The following is a 20,647-nucleotide window of genomic DNA, read 5'->3' as shown; positions in this document are numbered from 1 at the left end:
TTGAATGTAGAAGAAGAAGGAGAGGGAGCGGGAGAAGGTGTGTCAGGATCGAGCCAAATGGAGATCCGTGGTCTCTGCCTTCGTTGTTGTTAATAGCTTTTAATACAGAAAATATAATACTGACAAAGAAGGTTTCACAGTCTACTTATACAAAATCATATTAAAAAAATATTTCAAAAAAGCACAGGCAATTTTGCATAATAAATTATATTCTAGTAAATTGATAATAATGCTAATCTTTTAAAGAAGGTTCTTTGCTGATATTCTTTTGGTATAAATTGAGTTTAGAAATATTTGTCTAAAACAAATTAAGATTGTGGTAATGGTAATAAACAGGAAGGAAAAGATAATTCGCGATTAAGTCAAATTTCTCACTGCTTTGTTAATTCTTAAGACGCATTATTTTTAATTATCCAATCTTGCAAGGAAAATGGCATACAGTGTTCAAATATAACAGGTTTTAAATATAACACTTTCTTTACATTTTGAATGAATTTTTTAGGGAATATTTAATGTAGTATCCAACGAAAGGGAGTTGAAGCCGCATTAACCACACATCGACGAAAACACTCGGCGAAATGTGAATAGGTTTTTGTTACCATTTTTCTTACAAATGAACGCTTTGGAAGGGCGTCGGCTTATACAGCATTTCTTTGACGGAACCCACCATTTGAATTACAGTTGCCGCGGGGAATAATTCTCCGTTGTATTATTCAGCAAAAAGGCTTTTAATTCATTTTGTTCCCCTATTTTACATCAAAGGATTCGAGCTAATGGTATTTCATTGCAAAATTTTGTGTTCACAGATTTTTATAAATAAATTAGCTTTCTATGTATTTATTGAATTCTAAGTGAATAGTGGTCATGGGAGGGCCTTTAATAAAAAGCTTATATTTATTCGGTAAGTTATATAAAGTATTATTTTAAATATAAGATAATTTTTTGAATAGTTTAGCGGCTTCGAACCTACGCCTTTACTCGTATGTTCTGTAATCCGTACCATAAAACATGAGGCTTATAAATTAACTAATTCTTTCTTGAATATTTCTGATTTACTTGATATTTTTTTTAATTCATATAGTGTTTGGGTTAAAAGAGGTTATGAGTAGTTATCATATATTTTTACAGACTTCAAAAGATAGCATAAAATCATAGAAGAAGAAATAAGTTGCAATATTTTTTATCCTACAGACTAATCCTAAAACTGTTTATTTACTTACAAAAAAAACATAATCATATCAATTTCCTTACATAGAAGGAAAGTCCATGTCTATATACAAAGCAAATACAATAAATGGGAACAGACTAACCAAAAAACAATGACTTTAAACTCAAGTATCGAGACGTTGTAATAACAAACAATAGTAGCCGGTTCAATGGCATGTTGCAAAAAAATAATCTTCTCAGCTCTATTTCATTGCTCTATTATAACAAAAAAAGGTGCATTAGTCTCTACAATCAAAAAATATTATGGTATACCCATCATCCAGATCTATGCAGCCTTTCTGAAGATACCATCTGACAAATATCTAACCAAACATTCGCATTTATAATTAGTTAAGTTAGTAAGATTTTATATTTGGTGATCTTATTCACTTGACACTCACCAACAAATTGACTATTGGGTTTTTATAAATTAATTTGCATAAATTTGTTAATCAAATGCGTAATTTTAAATAAAATAATTATCAGAAATTACCATCAAACAAAATTAATTTTACAGATAACATGATGATGATAATGATGTAAACAGATTCTAGCAATATTTTTATTTAATGGAAGAAACAATTATTATTCATTTAAGTAAATTTGTGTTGAAAAATGTTCGATGAACGTCGATCAAATTCAATCAGAGATATCGATCCCATCTCGTGGCTTACATCAAAGGCGCGCTGGAATTCGCTTGTTAAACTTTGATCTACCCTATCCACCCCGACTGATAACAAAAGACAAAGAAGAAACTAACCAAAAATAATTGTTTGGAAAATTTCATCGTCATTCTAACGTACGTGTGAATTTTCATGGCGAAGTTTCTATTCTATTTATGTGCAAGGGCCTGGAATATGTGAAGCTCGGTATTAGAGTTGTTAACGACTGAATGATGCGTATTTTCTCATATATTGGATATTTAATAACGTCGTAAATTATCCGCGAAGTATTTGTGTCGTATAATATTCAATTACAACTAGGCGTCATACTCATAGCTTCGTAACGGTGAATATTGCCCTGTGTTTATGTTATTTTATTATTCAGTATCATAATATTTAGTTACAGGATAGATAAGCAAGCGGCTAAAGTTATTAGTTACTACACATACACGTATCAACGATCGAAACAATTTAGATAATGCTTTAATGAATCTTTTTGAATATAGGTATCGAGATGCAACACAACGCAAAAAAGGCAAAACCCATGCATTTTTTTTTAATTGATAAGGCATTGAAAACATGTTTAACATGCATATGCATAATACCCAAGTCCATTTCTACAAGAAACTATAGCGTATTTTTGTACTTGTTTTGTGGATCTGAGATTTCCCTTTATTAAATAAGCAACAAAGATGATGCCCACATTTCTGTTTTGTATTCGGAAGAAATATCGTTTAGGCGAGTACATTCAGCCGGCGAGATGGAATGAGCTTCTCTTTGTCTCGCGTGGGCTGTAATCTCACTCAAGTCTCACTTATCTTAATACTTACGCAATAAAAACGAGCTTCGGGGAAAATTTACCCTGAATAATTATCATTATACATATTACGTATTTAACACCAGAACAAAACATGTAACGTTCAATCTTGTTGCATTTTATTTTGCCTCTGAGAGAGCACTTTGAAAACAGACGTAACTACTAACTACCAATTTGAATTAACACAAATGTTTTCATGGTGAAATTTCACGTTTATGATTCCTAAGTACATCTTACTTTAATATTATAAATGCGAATATTTCGATGTACGGATGGATGTTTAATAGAAGTTATCTGCAAAAAGGCTCAAAGAATCATCAAAAAATGATATTTGACATAGATATAGAAGCTAGTCTGGAAGAATATAGACTACTAAGTTTTTTTTTAACTCCGCGCGGACGGAGTCGTGAGCTACACCTAGTTTATATGTATTATAGTACAATTAGTTATCATTTACATGTGTAGCCATGAATAAAACGTTACTCTATCATAGCAAATAAGTATTATAAGTTACGTACTGGTTATTTTGTATTACTGTTACATTGAAAAAAAAAACTTAGATCAAAACATTCTGAAAACATATTTATTTAAGAAAATTTCTTGAAGCTTGAAGCTTTCGAATTCATATAATATCATAATATTTCGTAAAATCAATCGAATTGTATATCTGAAACAAAGCCAATCAATTTGTTATCAATAAAAGCACCGCGGCCTAAATTCAATATTGAAGCTTGGGATAGATATACCAGTAGGTATACGTCGGCAAAAGCTATCTATCAAAGTCAACATAAAAGTTACCGTTTGACGGTAACTCGATTACAATTAGGCCTGTCGTGATATTCGGAACAATCCGATTATTTACGATAAAGCGCTTCTGGCTTTTGTCAATAACGGAATTTAGATTTAGGCTATTGTATTTCATACAAATTTGGATTAGTTAGACTTGTAATTTTTCCTTTTTTTTCCGGGTAACATGTTTTATGTTTTAACACAGTTAGCGTAAGCATTTATTATCTCAAAGTTAATTTAGTTTAAGTAATTAAAAACAAGTTCACATTCATCAGACGCTACGCAGACTTATTTCCACTTAACGCCTGATTTTTGTGTCAACATAAAGTAACGCAAAATTTGTGTAAAACTGAAAGTCTATGGCGGGCTTTATCGTGTCGACCTAGTTATTATAGGCACTACGTTACCTTGATTTTTACCTCCATTACCCAAGAAAAGTAAAAAAATTGACAACCAATTTAAAGTTCTACTTAAGTTAACGTGTGAGTTGGGGTATGCACTTTGCAGTTCATTTAGACGTTTTTTTCAATAGCCCCTTAAATGTCAACACGACAAAACTATGTGAACTGTCTTCTCTAGTGTTACAATACGGTTGCGACATAGTATTGTGACAACAGACTTGATTGTGAATTACTCATGAGAAATGTTCAATACTTTTAATTTAAAAGATGTTAGTATAGTTTTGGCTCCCTTTATAACACTAGTTAGTGTGGCCAAAATGAGGATCATAATTTTAGGAGCTTATTTTTAGAATTTTACTCCTGATAATTTTTATAAAGAGTGCTTTTGGCTTTATCAAGGAGGTCTATAAACATTTCTGCATCATCTGTCACAATAACTTCTTTGAACAGTGAAAAGACAGTATTTTGCAATGCGTTTTAATGTTTCAAATATTTTACTTCCAGTCTCAATCATCTGTGCTAGTAACGCTCAAAACAGTAGATTACTGCAAGCACCACACAACAACGGCCATGGCTGGGACATCCGACTGGCCGTGCCTGGCCAGCCCGGCAACGACTACCCAACATTAGCTACTATACCACGCACCAGCTTTTCTTGCGCCGGAAGGGAACCCGGTAAGACAAATGTAGTACTTTGAGAAATAATTTGAAAAAAAAACTTGAAATTTCTAATCTAATGAAAAAAAAATTACATAACATTTTAGTACACGTGTATCATTATGAATGTAGTTTTAAACACTTACATTTTTTACAGGTTATTATGCTGATACAGACACAAATTGCCAAGTCTTCAGAGTGTGTACAGTTGGAGCTACTTATGGCTTTCAATCATTTCTGTGTCCCAACGGCACTTTATTTAATCAAGCTGTTTTTGTATGTGACTGGTGGATGAATGTTGACTGCAAGAACTCTGATGAAGTACTTAGAAATAAAAACGACCAGTTCGAGAACTTAAAATTAGGACCACAGTTAATGAAGGATATAAAGAACATATTAACACATCCTGTTCGTAATCCCTTCGACACGAATACAATGAAAAGTAAATTACTAGTGATGCAAAGTTACAAACCTCCTTCAGGACAACTATTCCCAAACGGTGCCTTGCTTGCTCCTCCTGAGAGAGCACCGAGTCATATTTATATTCCAACCAAAGCAATTCAGGTAGCCTTACGACAGAATGAGTATAGGCCACCTTCAGAATCATTTGCTGCCTCAACATCTAATCCACAGTACATTCCTCCCACTTTTAGTACTTTCTCACCAACCACTGTGAGAAATGTCGAAATCTTGCAGCGTCAAGTATTAAATACTCAAAACATACAAAACATAAACTCTCAAAGTAATTCCAGTGAACAAATGATATCGAATGGTCATGCGGGTCAAGTACAGACACAGAACAGATATACTCAAAGTATGAATAATTTTAACAACGACCAAACAAATCGCCAACTCCAAAGATATAACAATTTCAGAAATACCCAACGTGCTCAATCTAACAATGAATTTAATTATGTTCAAACGAGGAATAGCTACAACACATTACAAGCCACACGGACCTTTGGAAACAATGCTCATCAACTTAGGAATAAAGACAAAAAGAATAACATCAGTAATAACGTGAGTCTATTACATCCAATCAAGCAACAATATACATATGAAACATCTAGACAACCATCCACACAACTTAACCAGACCCAAACAAGTGAAAAAGTGAAGCAGAGCTTGGTAAGTAGTGACATTGTACCTCCTACCATATTAACAAAAACTTTAACCTATAGTAGACTCGTCCAAGAACCGAAACAAGGCCAACCTAAAGCCAGAATAACTTTTAAGACTTGGGTGTTAAAACCAACTAAAAACGCCAAACTAATTGCAAATCCGACTTCTTACACTTATGAACCTACCAAGTCTATAAAAGAAGAATTAGACTTCGAAGGTCCGTACAGTTATGATAAACTATCAGAGTCGGTAGCACTTGAAAATATTCCAGAACCAAAAACTGCAGGGTACAATTATGATAAATCTACTGAACCCTCATTTGAAATCACACCCACTGACGAAGAGGGTTCTCCTCTATATGTATCTGCGACAACTTTACGTCCTTCAATTAAAGAACCATTATTAACATCAACAACTATTCAACCGACTCAAGCATCTCGTCAGTATCTTGCACCAGATAGTCGTAATCTTTCTGCAAGGCAATATTTACCGCCTACAGAATCAGCTTCCATACGGTCAAATAAATATTTCAGTCCAAAATCTTCTTTAAGACAACTTTCACGATATCAAAATTCTGAATCCCTTGCCTCCCAAACAAAATCAACAACAGATTATGCTACATCAAGCAGAATCAGAGACACAAACCCCTTACATACTAGTCGTGTGTCGGATAGTAACATAAATCATAAGAACTTTTCTTTTTATGACTATTTGTCGAAAGAAAAGCTTGACATTACTATTAATGAAATTGTTAACGATACCGATGAAATTGCAGGATTGGAATCGCCTGAAAACTTTGGTCAGTATTACCAAAAACTTGATTCCATAGCTTTTAACAGCTTACCTTCTGAATCTCACTCAAATGAGAAAGAAGAATTAACAGAAAGTCCTGAAACGTTACCTAAGCCTATAAAATTAGTGGCTATCCCATCAAATAAACTAGAGCCGCCAATGGAAACTTTCGACATTTATAAAAATAGTAATAAATATACTAAACTACCTTTCTTAAAAGAATCGATGTTACCCACAATAGAACGAACAGTATCCATAAAAATTACCATTCCCGAAAGTATTGCCAATTTCATTTTTAAAACGCCTAAAGATGCTGAGTTAGAAATTTTAAAAACAGGAAATAGCAATTATTTAGTATTAAGAAACACAGAAAACGATATTACAAATACTAATTTCACACCCATAGGTAAATTAACTTGGAATGAAAATTTTAATCATTCTGCTTCACAGGCTCTAGTATTTTCACTGCTGACAGACTCCATCAACAAAGCAAAGAAATATAACAACATAATTCAAGACAATGTACAAACGCTCACAACATCGCCACCACCTCAATTCCAAGCAGTGAACAACGAGGAATTAGGACGCATTTCAAATACCATTTCTCAGCTGACAGCTTCTCAATTCACGAACAAAAACTTCAATAATGCAAACACTGCATCAGTATCAAATACAAAAAGTCAATACTTATCAAATAAGGATGAAAAACTCACTTTTCTAAAATACATGCAAAATTTAACAGCGCAAAAACAAAATAACAAATTGCAATCAAAAGCAAACAACAAACAGTTGAATCCCTTTATACCAGACTCTCGATCAAATACAAATACAGATACACCCATATACAGTGGACAATTATATAAATACCCTGTACCAGAAGTGACTCGTCAAATTATTAACGCACCAAATCCTGCGAAATCGAATATTTTAATTCAATCTGATATAGACGAGGTCAAATCGCAGCGTATTGTAGTTCCGAAAAATAGTATCACTAAAAACATTGATACATCTACAAATATTAATGCTAACATCTTTAAAACTCAAGGTACTATTAATTCACCTCTGAGATTAGAAGTACCTTCTGAAAAACCACAACTAAAACCTCGGAACAATATCCTTACCACAGGAACCGGTATAACAGCCCAGCTACGAGACAAAATTGTTGGGACAATACCACATCCAACGGACAAAAATAAATTTGTTACGTATAAAAAAGACCAATCCTACTATTTATATTCCAATCTTAACGATGGTAATTCTGTAACAAACGGGCAAGCAGCAAAGCAAAGCGTGAAAAAATTTCCGAACAATAACTATCCCGATCTTATAACTTTTCACTTTATTCCGTCAGAAAATCAAAATGAAAAAGGATCTTTCCAAAACGAACCACAAAGTTATCAACTCACTGAATTAAAACCTATAGAAAACATCAATAATATAGAATTAACAGATAATAACATTAATGAAGACACGTACAGCACGGACTTGGCTAATAATATTATTCGTCCATCTCAAAAACAGCGTGAAAGTATTAACACTTTATATGACGGCCCTTCTTCTTATTCTGCCCCACAGTTATCGATAGGTAACTTAATATCAACACAAGAAAGTCAACGTAATAATTTTAATACTAGAGTAGAAGGTTTAGAGGAAAATAATAACTTTAGTGGATACTTAAAAGAACGCCCTGTGCGGCAGTTTACTTTCAAATAATTAATTAAAAACGTAAAATACTAAGTATTATTCCAATATTGCCCATATCAACTTAATAGAATTAAATTGTAAATAAATAAACCTACTTAATAAAAATAACTTTAAATCTTACCAAATTTAATTTACATATTAAAGTAAATTTTACTACAATTGTATTTTTACTGTATCAACCCATACCTTTTCAGGATTATTGTAGTGCGAAAAGTTTATCTGGGCCTGTAAGAGACGGCATAGAAAATTACATATATGGTGTGTTTCGTCTGCATCAACACTACTTATTGCTACTTATATTGACACATAATTCATTCATTACATTTTCTTTGACAAAATAGATGTAACAAGTGTCAAAACGGCAGTCTAAACCAATAGCTACATTAACTTTAAATATATATTTACATTCATCTGGTTCTTAAAATATTTTTTCCAAAATTATGTTATAAAAAATATATTTTAATTTTGATACTGGTCAAATCTTTAGTTTTGCCGAAAGGCTATATTTGAAAATATGTCAATGTCAAAAATTATTTTTTGTCAGTTGTCACTGTCAGTTGCGAAGAAAACTTCGTTGCTATGGCAGCAACCGGCAATATGCATTGTTATTCTTTTGTTTGTAAACAATCCCTAGAAACCAGTTCTGGGGATCGATTGCTAGTAAAATGTAAGTATCTATTCCAATTATCTGTATATTAGTTAAGGATAATATTATTCAAATTCAAATGAAAAAAACCTCATTACTATATATCTGCTTAGTGGGTTTATTTAGTAGTGCTAGAAGTGCTTTAATTTGAGATTCACAATTTAAGTGTGTGATTTAAGATTTCTAGTAGCAGTCCATTACAGTACTAACATCAATATGAAAGCCGTGGTGACGTGACGCCTTTAGACTTATATATTGCAAATTATGTGAATTTTATGTAACCTTTTCCTGTACAATATGGCATGCACATTTTGTGTTTTTAGAAATACTTACTACAAAAATGATACAAAAGTAATGTGTTACGTGCAATATTGCTTTTAGATGTCACGGAATTTGATCGACGGAAGCATCTCACAGTCTCTGGAAGATGTTGAGGTTGAACTGGACCTCCGTAGAGATCCGAGAGTGCAATGGTTTAAGGACAGGATCCTTACACATATTGGGATAGATGATGAAGATTTATTCTACAATATGTTTGACGATGATGAAGTTAAGATGAATTTCACAAAATTTATCACAATACCAATGGCTCCAAATGAATTAGCGTTGGAGAAGAAAACTTTCTACATTTGCAAGATAATTGTTGACAAACTAATACATGAGGATAAAGAGTTTACTGAATGGAGTAAGTTGTTATTATTTATGATATTATTTCTAATTATAAATAAGTAGATTGTTATGAAGACTGACTTAAGAAATTTTAAATATAAAATCTGTATTAATAAGAAATTTTCTTATTAAAAATTCAGCTGTTGTAATCAAATTTCATCATGATATAATAATACTCTAAGTTATTATTTAAAGAGAAAGCATGATATCTAGGTTTATTTTCTGTGAAGGGATAAAACCACCTCCACCTTTTGTGCCCCCACCGGTCCAGAAGAAGAAGAAAGGCAAAAAAGGAAAGGGGGATCAGGTAGCAGACGCTGAGCCGGCAAAGCCAGCAAAGAAGGCCAAGCCTGCTAAACCTGCTAAGGTTAAATCTAAAGGTAAATAACAAAAAGATGTTAAGAACATCCTCTTTGTGGAAATTTTTTTAAAAACCTATAGGTTATTCATATATGCAAATGATCTGATTTCATTTGATTCAGTACTTCAGACTTCAAACAGACTTCAAACAGACTTCAGACAGGCAAACAGTGTATTTTAATTTCTGTAATTAACACATGAAATATTATAACAAAATTTTAAATTTGGCTTTTATTTTCAGAGTTAGAAGAAACGGATGCTGAAGGTAATTTTTACAATTTTATTATTTTATGAGGTCTAAAAAATAAAGAGAAAGTCCAAGAATATCCAGAATATCAGGAGCTAAAGAGAATGGCACAAGAATGGAAAGAATGGAAATTGCTCCATGAACAAGGATGCCATAGTTTTTTTTTTTTAATTTCCAATAATAAAAAATAAAAACAGCCAACATCAAACACTTGTTAATATGCACCATGTTTAGCATTTTATTATTATCAACATGTTCCAAGCGGCATTTTTTTTTTCTTAAACTTGCAAAGCAAGTCAGTGGAACTGATCAGATATTAGCTAATGTGAGTAATGCCGTAATTTAAAATTGACTTTTTAATATTATGGAGATGTACCGGAGATAGAAACAGCGGCTGCTCTAACCGAAGTTGTGGAAGGTGAGGACGAGACCAAAACGTCTATAGACTTGCGAGGTGCTACAGAGGAGACGCAGCCAACCGAAGACATGTACTCTTTTCCACCACGTAAGAATTCTTTCGCATCTCTAAAAATAGTTACTATAACTATAACTGTTAATATAATAAAATAAAGAATAAAATATTAAAAAAAAATAAAGATCGCGACTGACGAAGGCAGTTAAAATTTTCAGTTCAGAAGAGATATTTTGCCTTTCAAAAGTTTTGTTTTGTTTGTTATAACATTTTAATAGTGAACATTAAAATCAATTTTACTTGGTGCAATACGTGAAATTGACGTAACTTCAATTTATTGTCAATAAGTTGCATAAAATGTGTGTTTACAGCGCCCGAAGACCTCGACCCATATGTGGACGGGACCGTTGAGTTCTACACCGTAGTTGTAAGTTGCTAAACGTTACATTTTTCTACTAGTTTTTTACAACCTTTGTTGGCTACTAAATTGTTGTCGATTTTTCAGCGACCCGTACCGCGACTTATTAAGTATCCCAAGCTCGTACCGAACTTCGGGGCCTTAGACCCCAAATTGGCGAATCGTAATCGTCGCTATTTCTATTTCCTGCGCCATGGACCAGACGCCATACCCTTGGCGGAAAACGATTACATCACTAAACTTAAAATGCCCGAATATATAATTACTGGGTGCGCTTCTGGAAAAGTCCTGATGAGCTTGAGCATGCAATTGAAAGAGGTGAGTTAGATTTTATTTATTTTATCTACCAATGCTATATCAGATCCTTGACTGTATCCTTAATTATCAAAGTGCTATCTTAAAACTACATTAATTTGAACCACGTCTAGATCGTTTACTCAGCTAGTGATGTGACTCATCGTGTAATAATCATCTTCATCTTGCCCCAATACAAACCCTTCACCAAAGACAATCTGCACTCCATATTACAAAATAAATTTATTTTATCGCCAAATTTTCAAAAATAAACTGAAAAACATGGTTATTCCCGCCATTTATTGAATTTGACGTTTCTATGTTTACTTTTTTATATTATAAGATGGAAAACGAGAAATCGGCCACCTAAATTCGCTGAAATAGCGAAAAAAACCGCTGCCCATGGACATCTGCAATTGCAGATGCGTTGCCTACCTTTAAAGAATGGAGCAGTGGACGTACAGAAAGCCGATATTTCCCCTTCTTATGCGTCCAGTAAATCCACTTCCCCTCCCCATCATTCCCTTTTAAGAAAAAGGTGGGAAGGGATAGGGGACTAATATTAGGCCTCCAGTACTTAATTTAAGTGTTGTATTGAAATAAATAAAAAATAAATAATGTCCAAAAACTTTAGAACAAATGTTGCAGCAACTATCGGATGAAAGTGCAAAAGCCGGACTTACGATGAACACAACCAAAACTAAAATAATGAGTAATACAACAGACAACTATACAATAAAAGTAAATAACGTGATAATAGAAAACGTAACCGAATATATTTATTTAGGTCAAATGGTTTCAACAGAACAAACAATGCAGAAAGAAATAGACCGTAGGGTTGCAAACACGTGGAAAAGATTTTGGTCTCTCAGTGAGGTGATGAAAAACAAAGATATGCCCATGTCTGAAAAAAGGAAAATATTTAACATGTGCATACTACCCTGCCTGACGTACGGTTGTCAGACATGGGCATTAACAGAGCAACAACATAAAAAGCTGGAAGTGTGCCAAAATGGTATAGAAAGGAGTGTTGCAGAAGTACGGAGAAGAGATAGAATAAGACAAGTGGAAATAAAACAACGAACTAAGTTCAAGAACGCAACTTCTACGTACAGAAGACTAAAATGGAGATGGACGGGACATATGATAAGAGAGAAGAACGAGAAATGGACCAAATTAATTACAGAATGGTACCCGAGAGATGGTCACAGAAACAGAGGTAGACAATTTAAGCGTTGGGAGGATGATTTTAAAAAGTTAGCGGGACCGTGCTGGATCCGAGTCGCAAAAGACAGAAAAGAGTGGAAATACTTAGAGGAGGCCTTTGTCGAAAGACAAGCTGTTACAGAAAATCAAACCGTTGCCGATACAGACATAATTTAATATAAGGATTAAGTTCTATGGTTAATATTTTAGAGATTAAGTATAGTATCTTGTTAAACAGCAATAAAGGCTTATTTTATTTTATTTATTTTATTATTGAAATAAGTATGTTTGTATTGCAGATGTACATCCCGCTGTTCAACAAGCAGTTCCGCGAGGTGAACCTGTTGAACGCGGAATCGTCACACGCCATTTTATCGCGACAGATCTCTTACGCCGGCGCCCACTACAAGATGGACGAGACTGCCTCACAGGTTAATCCTCACAGATAATATCTGTGCCATTCTATTTAGTTGCTCAAGATTGTTTTCACACAATTCCCCCACATCTAAAATTATGTTATGCGCAGCGACTCGTACGATGTTTCGAGCCTCCAAGATTTTTGTTTTGTCTTATACACAAATTGTGTACGAACTGAAAGACGGGCTCTATATTTGAAATGTATAACACTTGATTTCAGGTTAATTATCTACGGCCATCGGATTACCGAAGAATGTCTAACATAGCACGGGGTGAAAATGCTGAAAGAAGGTCTTTTTTTTTAATTATACCCAAAATGTTGACTTTGAAATTTTCCCAAATGTCTAGACATATTTTGATGATACGATTTCATTTCAGAATGAAAAGTATGCGCAGTACGTCTGACTCAGCTATGCAAAGGATTAGTAAAATGCAGCTTGTATGTATTTTAATCTTTCACTACCACAATTAGATTCATTTAATGGTCCGTTAACAGTCGCTTAGTGTTAAAACTACGAGAAGGGACTACTTTAATGTAGTTTTAGTGTATAACGATTGTATTAGTAACGAAACGTATCTGGTTTGATCGGTATTTTTGTCGAGCAGAGCTGGAAATTGGGTAATTTTATCAAACTAACAGGACTCGAGCGCAGAAATAGAGCACGTTGGTGAAGTAAACGACAAACAGAAGTCAACGGCGGAAGAAGTCATCACTGATATACAGGAACTTGTGGCTATTGTTGATTGGTATTTCATTTTATATATTTCTAAACTATGGTAATTTAGGATTTCTGGTCAATATGTACCTACTTATAATAAGTACTGCTTTAATTATTTATATCGTATAATAAATTAGAAGGAAAGGATTTAAACTTTGAACCAAAAAAGTATTTGAATTCCATTTATAAACAGAATATTGGTTATGTGAAAATTTCAGGAATAATAGGTACTAACTGTCGACCGCGACTCCGTCCACGCGAGATTTAAAAAGGAAGTTAATAAAGAACCTATGTGTTTTTCTAAACTATGTTCTACATCAGTGCCAAATTTCAACAAGATGAGTTGAGCCGTTACGAAGATACATTCTAAAAAACAAACATCCATCCATCCACCTAAATTTTCGCATTTATAATATTAGGTCCTTACATATGAAATTGGCGTTTTTTGTACTGGCCACTTTAATCACGAACTTCTCCTCTTTGGTAAGGAATTCCAAATTCAAATTTGTACAGCTATAGACTCATGTATTTGTGGTTCGATGACCGTCATTCATTTGTTTTTTTTCTTCTGTTTTTTTCTGTTTGCGTCACTCATTTTACAAAATGGAAAACTTAAAATATCGCATTATTTACGAGTACGAGTTCCGCCGTGGCACTAGTGCTGCGGAAACGACTCGAAGGGTGAATGATGTGTATGGCGGTCGTGTTGCAAAAGAAAACACAGTTCGTTTTTGGTGCCAACGTTTTCGTTCTGGAAATGTCGATCTGCAGAACAAGCCCCATGGATGGCCTGAGACTCAAGTTGATAATGAAGAGTTGAAGGCTATTGTGGAAGCGGATCCATCGCAAACCACGTCCGAGTTAGCTGCAGGCTGCGATGTTAGTGATAAAACTGTTTTAATTCACTTGAAGCAAATTGGGAAGATTAAAAAGCTTGAAAGGTGGGTACCTCACGAGTTGACTGAAGCAAACCAGCAAACGCGCGTCCACTGTTGCGTTACATTACTAAACCGGCACAATAATGAAGGTATTTTAAACCGAATCATTACCTGTGATGAAAAATGGGTTCTTTACGATAATCGGAAGCGCTCAGCGCAATGGTTGGATCCTGGCCAGCCAGCCAAATCCTGCCCCAAGCGAAAATTAACCCCAAAAAAGTTACTTGTAAGCGTTTGGTGGACTAGTGCCGGTATTGTTCATTACAGTTTTCTCAAATCTGGCCAGACTATTACGGCTGATGTCTATTGTCAGCAATTGCAAACCATGATGGAAAAGCTAGCGGCTAAACAACCTAGGCTGGTCAATCGCTCCACGCCACTGCTGTTTCACGACAACGCTAGACCACACACTGCGCAACAGACGGCTACTAAATTAGAAGAGCTTCAATTGGAAAGTCTAAGACATCCTCCGTACTCCCCGGACCTTGCTCCAACAGATTACCATTTTTTTCGAAATTTGGATAACTTCTTGCAAGGGAAAAAATTCAACTCCGATGGGGCAGTCCAAATCGCCTTCAAAGATTTTATTGATTCCCGTCCGACTGGTTTTTTTAGTAAAGGGATCAATGAACTACCTATAAGATGGCAAAAGTGCATAGAAAATAATGGTTCATACTTTGATTAATTAAATATATTATATTAAAAAATATTCGACTTTTTGTTCCTCCCATACAAAACGCCAATTTCATATGTAAGGACCTAATATTAGTAAGATTTGTTAACATATCGCCATTTAAAGGACTCATACTCGTTCGTGCTAAAATTCCTTGGCGCTCTCCAGTAGTGCTTAGGGCCGTTACAATAAATTCAGGACCATAGAGCACATCGAAGGTGAGATTCAGCTGCCAATGCCAACCATACCATTGCTGGACGAAGAGCGATCAGAAGTGCGCATGCTGGATCCCAAGTTGGTGGCGCAGCTCGAAGAAGCCGTGGACATGTGGCAGACGCACATCGACAACACTATCGCAGCATGCCTGGGAAAAGTTAGTAACAAATGTAACTAGTAACAAAAATAATTAAATTTGCTTCTCACTTAGGTCCATCGTACACAATGCGATGTAAATTTTCGATTCTTGCATTTTTAGTCGCTAAGACTTCCGCAATATAATACTATATCGGCCAAATTTCTATCTGTCAACGCTAAAGACAGTCGCTTGTGAAAAGTTGTTACAATTTTCAAGATGGCGGAGCAAAATACAGATGACATAAAGCCGCCATGTCTGTACTGACCGAATAAACGACTCAACGTTGCGTGTACGGAGCGTGAGCAACGCGACAATCAACAATATTACAAGAGCCTCAAACTTCGAATAGACAATAAAGAGTTTGATATTATTGCATTATTTATAAAATGTATGTAGACTCGCGAGGGCAAAGGCCCAGTGGCGGAGTACAAGTACTGGCGCGAGCGGGACGCGGAGCTCTCTCTGTTGGTGGAGCAGCTCAAGCAGCCCACAGTCGTCAAGATACTATCACTTATCGAGCAAGTCAAGTCTCCCTACTTTGAGGTACATGACTACTCTTATATGAATACTACGATTACAAATTCAAATTCTAAAACAAGTAAAAAATGTTTAAAAATTTTAAAATAAAATTACTTCGCAGAATAGTTAGTAGACGTTTTTAATTTTCAGAATCTTTCGTAATTTTCTCTTTATTTTTCAGAGTTTTTCTAACTATAAAGAACGACTTTTAGAACAATATAACCTAGCCGGAGACAATTTAAAATTCCTCTCAACTTTGCTGCGCTTCTTTAATGTAAGTTATACAAATATATTGAGTAAAGACTGTATAGTAAGCATATCTGACTGATATACTGTAAGATATATTGTAACTCGTTGTGGTTTGCTTTGTTAGATAATAGAGGACGATTCTCCGCTGAAGCAAGTTATCGAGGTGATGCCGGAGCTGATGGAAAGCATCTTTATGGTGTGGGTGCTGTCGAAGGGCTACCGCACCGACGAGACCATGGTGCCTCTCATGTTGAGGATCTCTTGGGGACTCAGTAACAAGCTCGAGAGATTCCTCGACGTACATAAGTTATTTGAGTAAGCCTTATTTCCACACTTTCAATGGGTATATTCTTTCTATTTGTTTGATCCGCCACGATTTAACAGAAGCAGTACAGGAATTCCACCATAACTAACATGTAATTACACATGTGCGCGTCGCATCCGACGTTCATCTGTCGTTATTTCTCTTTTTAATGAAATATACGACTTGATACTTCTTCGTCTGGTCCAATAGAATTGTTTTTTCTTTTAGTAAAAGCAATGAGGAAATATTATCATTGGCGCGCACCGGTCAGAGGATAATGGAGACGTGGCACGATCTGTACAAGGAGACGCGACGTAACATCGAGCTGAGCGGCAAAGGTGCGCGCTGGGAGTTCGAGCAGCCGCTGCTCTTCAACACCACCGACTACATCGGCACCGTCGCCCGCGACCTCGGCGACATCGTACAGGTCACTTACATATACCAACAGATAGATGATAGATATAATGAAATAGATAGACATTACACTGGTCAACAAAACCGTCCTTTAAGAAATTTCTTGACATATGTCACATTAACTCATACAGGTCCTGATAGACTTTGAGCGAATATTCGGTTCGGAGCTCAAGTCAATAATCAGCGACCCGACACAGATTGATGACGTGCGCAAGCGCGTCAAGCGGCTGGTATATCCAATACGTACGATTGACTTCAGCGTGTTCGTGTTTGACAACAAGGAGAACTGGGACGTCATCATGTCTGACTTCTGGAAGGAAGTTCGCTATCTTGAAGACGAGGCCAAGAACTATATCAATCAGAGCTTTGGCAATTTAAGGTAAAGCTTATGTTCACAGCATTCTTTTAATTCACTGCGAATCAATATTAATTTTACGATGAGATTAAGTGAGACATGAAATTGTGGTTTTCAAAACTACTATTGTTAACGTTTTAGATTTTCAGACGAAGCTCTAGACGTACTTCTAAAGTTCTTAGAGTTCGACACAAGAGAGGCGATCCGTCAAGAACTGTCGACAAAGTTCGACCTCATCATGCGCCAGTTCATCAAAGAGATCACCTCAGTTGAGGATAAATTTACGGTAACTCTTTTCAGACACCAACAACAAATAACTCTTTTTACATGGCCGGCTTTTTTATTTTAAAACTATTTTTGTAGCGTTATCGTAAAAACCCTCCACTGCTGCGCGACCACCCGCCAGTAGCTGGCGCCATATACTGGGCACGCGCCTTGTTCATCAAAATGAAACGGCCCGTTATGAAGTTCCAAAAGGTATTACTGCATATAGATGTGTTTTACTCTATTCTCCTGTCCTGATGTTTATCATCAAATTTTGAACATTAAGTTTAATCCACTTCGCGGTTATTGATTCAACTGAGGAAGTTTTCATGCAATATTATATTGACATAGTGCTGATCTGATGATGGTGCGCGAAGGTGGACATATCGAGATGAAACGATACAACTTCATCGAGTTCGGTCTCGTTTGAATCTTCTTGACGACTAGTTTTTTTTATTAAAATTTTTAGTTCTTTTAATTAACAAGAACATAATAAAAGCCTTAAAATTTTCTAATTGTTTAGTAGTAATTTGTAAGATTTTCTGCATTTAGGTACCAGAACTGAACGATTGCGAGCAGAAGAAGGAAGCCTTCAATCAATACAAGGCGTTCTCGAAGCTGATCAAGGAGTATGAGGATGCCAAGTTCAAGGAGTGGGTGGACGCATCCTCATTGTTCGTTGATAACGTCATGAAGAAAAATATATTGCAAGTTAAATTTAAATCGGGAATCGGTGAGTTAACTTTGGGATTTATTTATCGTTAACAATTTAATTACTAAATTAATCTTTAAGTGATATTTATTACTCTAATTTGATAGAAATAAACCTTTTTTTCTCAAGCTGCGTATATCGAAGATGGTGAGTATATTTTAGATCTATGCCCTATTAACTTCATACGAAGTATATATATTTTGTATTGTACAATATGACGGTACCTTGTAGAACTACAAGGCGATAAATCTTGTGACTCTGCATAGACAAATATGGATTGCTATCTTATGATTTATCTCCAGATATAGCTCAACCAAAGAAAGGTGCCGACATCCGCGGCAAGAAGAAACCCTCGCGCACCTCGCTGGCCGCTGTCGATGTGGTTAATAAGGAGATTGCCGAAAAACGACGTAGAGACAAAGCTCGTAAGTAAAAACTGTTCGTATTTATACCATTGCAAACTCACTATAAAGTACTATAAATCTGTTTTCAAAATATTTTATTTAATAAGCTGTTGTTTATTACAGTGATGTTAATGCGGATCCCGGGCCAGCACTACGAGAATGTGCGTTCACCGAGCTCTATGTCGCTGTTGGCCAAAGAGGGACTGGTAATTATTATAAAAGCAACTCAATACTCATCCATCCTTTTATACAGTTAGCAAAGAGAATAAAAGTAAAATTTTCCATTATTCTGGAGAATGAATTTTTAGTAATTAAAAGGTTTTTTTGTACCCAAAAAGTTTCATATTCTGTTTACAGACGGATGTAACATGGCGGGATCTCACCGTACATAAACTAATGCAAGAATACGATTTGGAGTTCCATACAAATTTCGATAAAAAGATATTCATGATTCTCAAAGAGGCTGAACTTATGGAGCAATTAGGTAGTCATCACTCTCAGTTTCGCTTTAAATAAAGAGACAACAATCCTTTGATACATTGTCATTCAAATCTTATAAATTTCACACTAGTAAAGTAATAACTTATCTTAAAAATGTTGACCATTCATCAGGGTTCAACCTCCCATCTAATATTCGTGATGTGGCGATGCAAAAGAGCCGGCTATACTATGAATTGGAATCACTAGAGATAGTGATAAGTCGGTACAATGTGAACACGAGCTCGCTCAGCCCCTCGGAGACGTACCTCATGAAGCGGCACCTGCTCGACATGGAGCGACACATCCTGCCCGGACTCACCAGGATCACCTGGAACGCCCTTGGGATTAAGGACTACATCACTGATATCACCAAAGGTATTTAAGAGCCTCACTCAATCGTTAATTAATCACTAAGAAAGGACCTTACGAAGACTCCGACGAAAGATTAGATACGATCCGATAAGTAAAATGCAAACGCTTAGCGTTCAAGCCACACTGCCGCAGTCATAGTCGTTACATGGTTCCTCAGCAGTCCCTTAGTGTAAATTTAGTAGAAAGTAAGGGTTTCAACTTAGTGATCAATTAATATTTTATCCATAGCTAATCTGCACATTACGCTAAAAATCACACATACTCGTTAAAACTCGCGAATCCCAAATTATTCGTACCATCTACAAGGAACTTCTACGCAATATGTGGTCAAATATCCCCGTCCTATAACTTTTAGGACAAAATTCCTTGCAAGCAGTGTACCAACAATTGAAAATGGTGGAAAAAGAGATCCTAGTATTGATAGATCAATTAGAACTCTTCGATCTATTCCCACTGTTGAAGCCTGAGAACTACGTGAATCCAGACACCGGGGAACCAGATTCATCATGGCTTTATCCCTGCAAGGTACATTGTCAATTTTACTTTTCTGAAGTTAATAAGTTTATTATAAATGACTAGTTAAAACAGTTGGTGTTAATTTACTCTTTTTCAATGGTTAAAAATTAGTCGAATGACCAATAACTATCTCGTGTAAATTTCTAAATCATTTTTTTTATACGATCTTCTTTATAATTTGAAAGGACTTAAATTTAATGTAAGGTTTGAATCTGGAGTGATATTAAAAATCCTCAGGCAAGACTATGACAAAGAACAGAGTAAGTTTTTTTTTATAATAACGTTTTTATTTGTTTATTTGAAGTGCATAAAGTTTATCAATTATTTAGACATTTTTCGTGGAAGTTGCAAATGAGCGCAACAACCGCGTAACGATGCTGTCCCGACTGTACGAGCGCATCGGCCCCATACTGATGAAGCTGGAATACCTCATCCTGGGCACCAGCGCCGGCCGCTCTGAAGTCATGGCCTCATACTACATGCACTGGGAACAGAAGATATTTAAATCGCTCATTAAGTACGTAAACTAAATACTAGCTGAAAATAATATTTCG

General features: G+C 35.4%; 2 protein-coding genes and 1 long non-coding RNA gene across 3 annotated transcripts in view; all 3 read left to right on the top strand.

Moving 5' to 3' along the window:
- The first annotated feature begins 786 nt into the window (after positions 1 to 786).
- On the top strand, positions 787 to 8,159 carry LOC106711145 (probable cyclin-dependent serine/threonine-protein kinase DDB_G0292550). The gene is made up of 4 exons (XM_045681659.1): positions 787 to 901; positions 4,380 to 4,550; positions 4,690 to 5,660; positions 6,897 to 8,159. Exons 1-4 carry the CDS (start codon positions 865 to 867, stop codon positions 8,157 to 8,159), a joined length of 2,442 nt encoding a protein of 813 aa, XP_045537615.1. The 5' UTR covers positions 787 to 864.
- A 4,877-nt stretch (positions 8,160 to 13,036) lies between these two features.
- Positions 13,037 to 13,559, top strand: LOC123721784. Its single transcript, XR_006756309.1, has 3 exons — positions 13,037 to 13,110; positions 13,198 to 13,258; positions 13,460 to 13,559. It is a non-coding gene; the product is annotated as an uncharacterized LOC123721784 (long non-coding RNA).
- Positions 13,560 to 15,446: 1,887 nt separating this feature from the next.
- The window catches only part of LOC106711143 (dynein axonemal heavy chain 10), a 41,056-nt gene continuing 35,855 nt past the window's right edge, over positions 15,447 to 20,647 (top strand). The window contains exons 1-15 of the mRNA XM_045681658.1: positions 15,447 to 15,522; positions 15,901 to 16,047; positions 16,205 to 16,297; positions 16,397 to 16,587; positions 16,805 to 17,003; positions 17,122 to 17,369; positions 17,487 to 17,631; positions 17,709 to 17,822; positions 18,162 to 18,342; positions 18,624 to 18,746; positions 18,849 to 18,931; positions 19,083 to 19,209; positions 19,338 to 19,580; positions 19,933 to 20,102; positions 20,423 to 20,610. Of these exons, the coding sequence (XP_045537614.1) occupies positions 15,475 to 15,522; positions 15,901 to 16,047; positions 16,205 to 16,297; positions 16,397 to 16,587; positions 16,805 to 17,003; positions 17,122 to 17,369; positions 17,487 to 17,631; positions 17,709 to 17,822; positions 18,162 to 18,342; positions 18,624 to 18,746; positions 18,849 to 18,931; positions 19,083 to 19,209; positions 19,338 to 19,580; positions 19,933 to 20,102; positions 20,423 to 20,610 (2,300 nt within the window). The 5' untranslated portion in view covers positions 15,447 to 15,474. The remainder of the gene's footprint in view (positions 15,523 to 15,900; positions 16,048 to 16,204; positions 16,298 to 16,396; positions 16,588 to 16,804; positions 17,004 to 17,121; positions 17,370 to 17,486; positions 17,632 to 17,708; positions 17,823 to 18,161; positions 18,343 to 18,623; positions 18,747 to 18,848; positions 18,932 to 19,082; positions 19,210 to 19,337; positions 19,581 to 19,932; positions 20,103 to 20,422; positions 20,611 to 20,647) is intronic.

The sequence above is a fragment of the Papilio machaon genome, chromosome 16 (assembly GCF_912999745.1).
Source record: "Papilio machaon chromosome 16, ilPapMach1.1, whole genome shotgun sequence".
Taxonomy (NCBI): domain Eukaryota; kingdom Metazoa; phylum Arthropoda; class Insecta; order Lepidoptera; family Papilionidae; genus Papilio; species Papilio machaon.
This window is presented reverse-complemented; position numbering and strand designations above follow the sequence as displayed.

Excerpts from the sequence above, each read along its gene's own strand:
- LOC106711145 (XM_045681659.1), top strand. The coding sequence starts at position 865 with ATGGGAGGGCCTTTAATAAAAAGCTTATATTTATTCG. Across the intron at positions 902-4,379 it reads AAAAAGCTTATATTTATTCG|TCTCAATCATCTGTGCTAGT; the intron begins GTAAGTTATATA and ends TTTTACTTCCAG. Across the intron at positions 5,661-6,896 it reads AAAAAGTGAAGCAGAGCTTG|GCTCTAGTATTTTCACTGCT; the intron begins GTAAGTAGTGAC and ends TCTGCTTCACAG.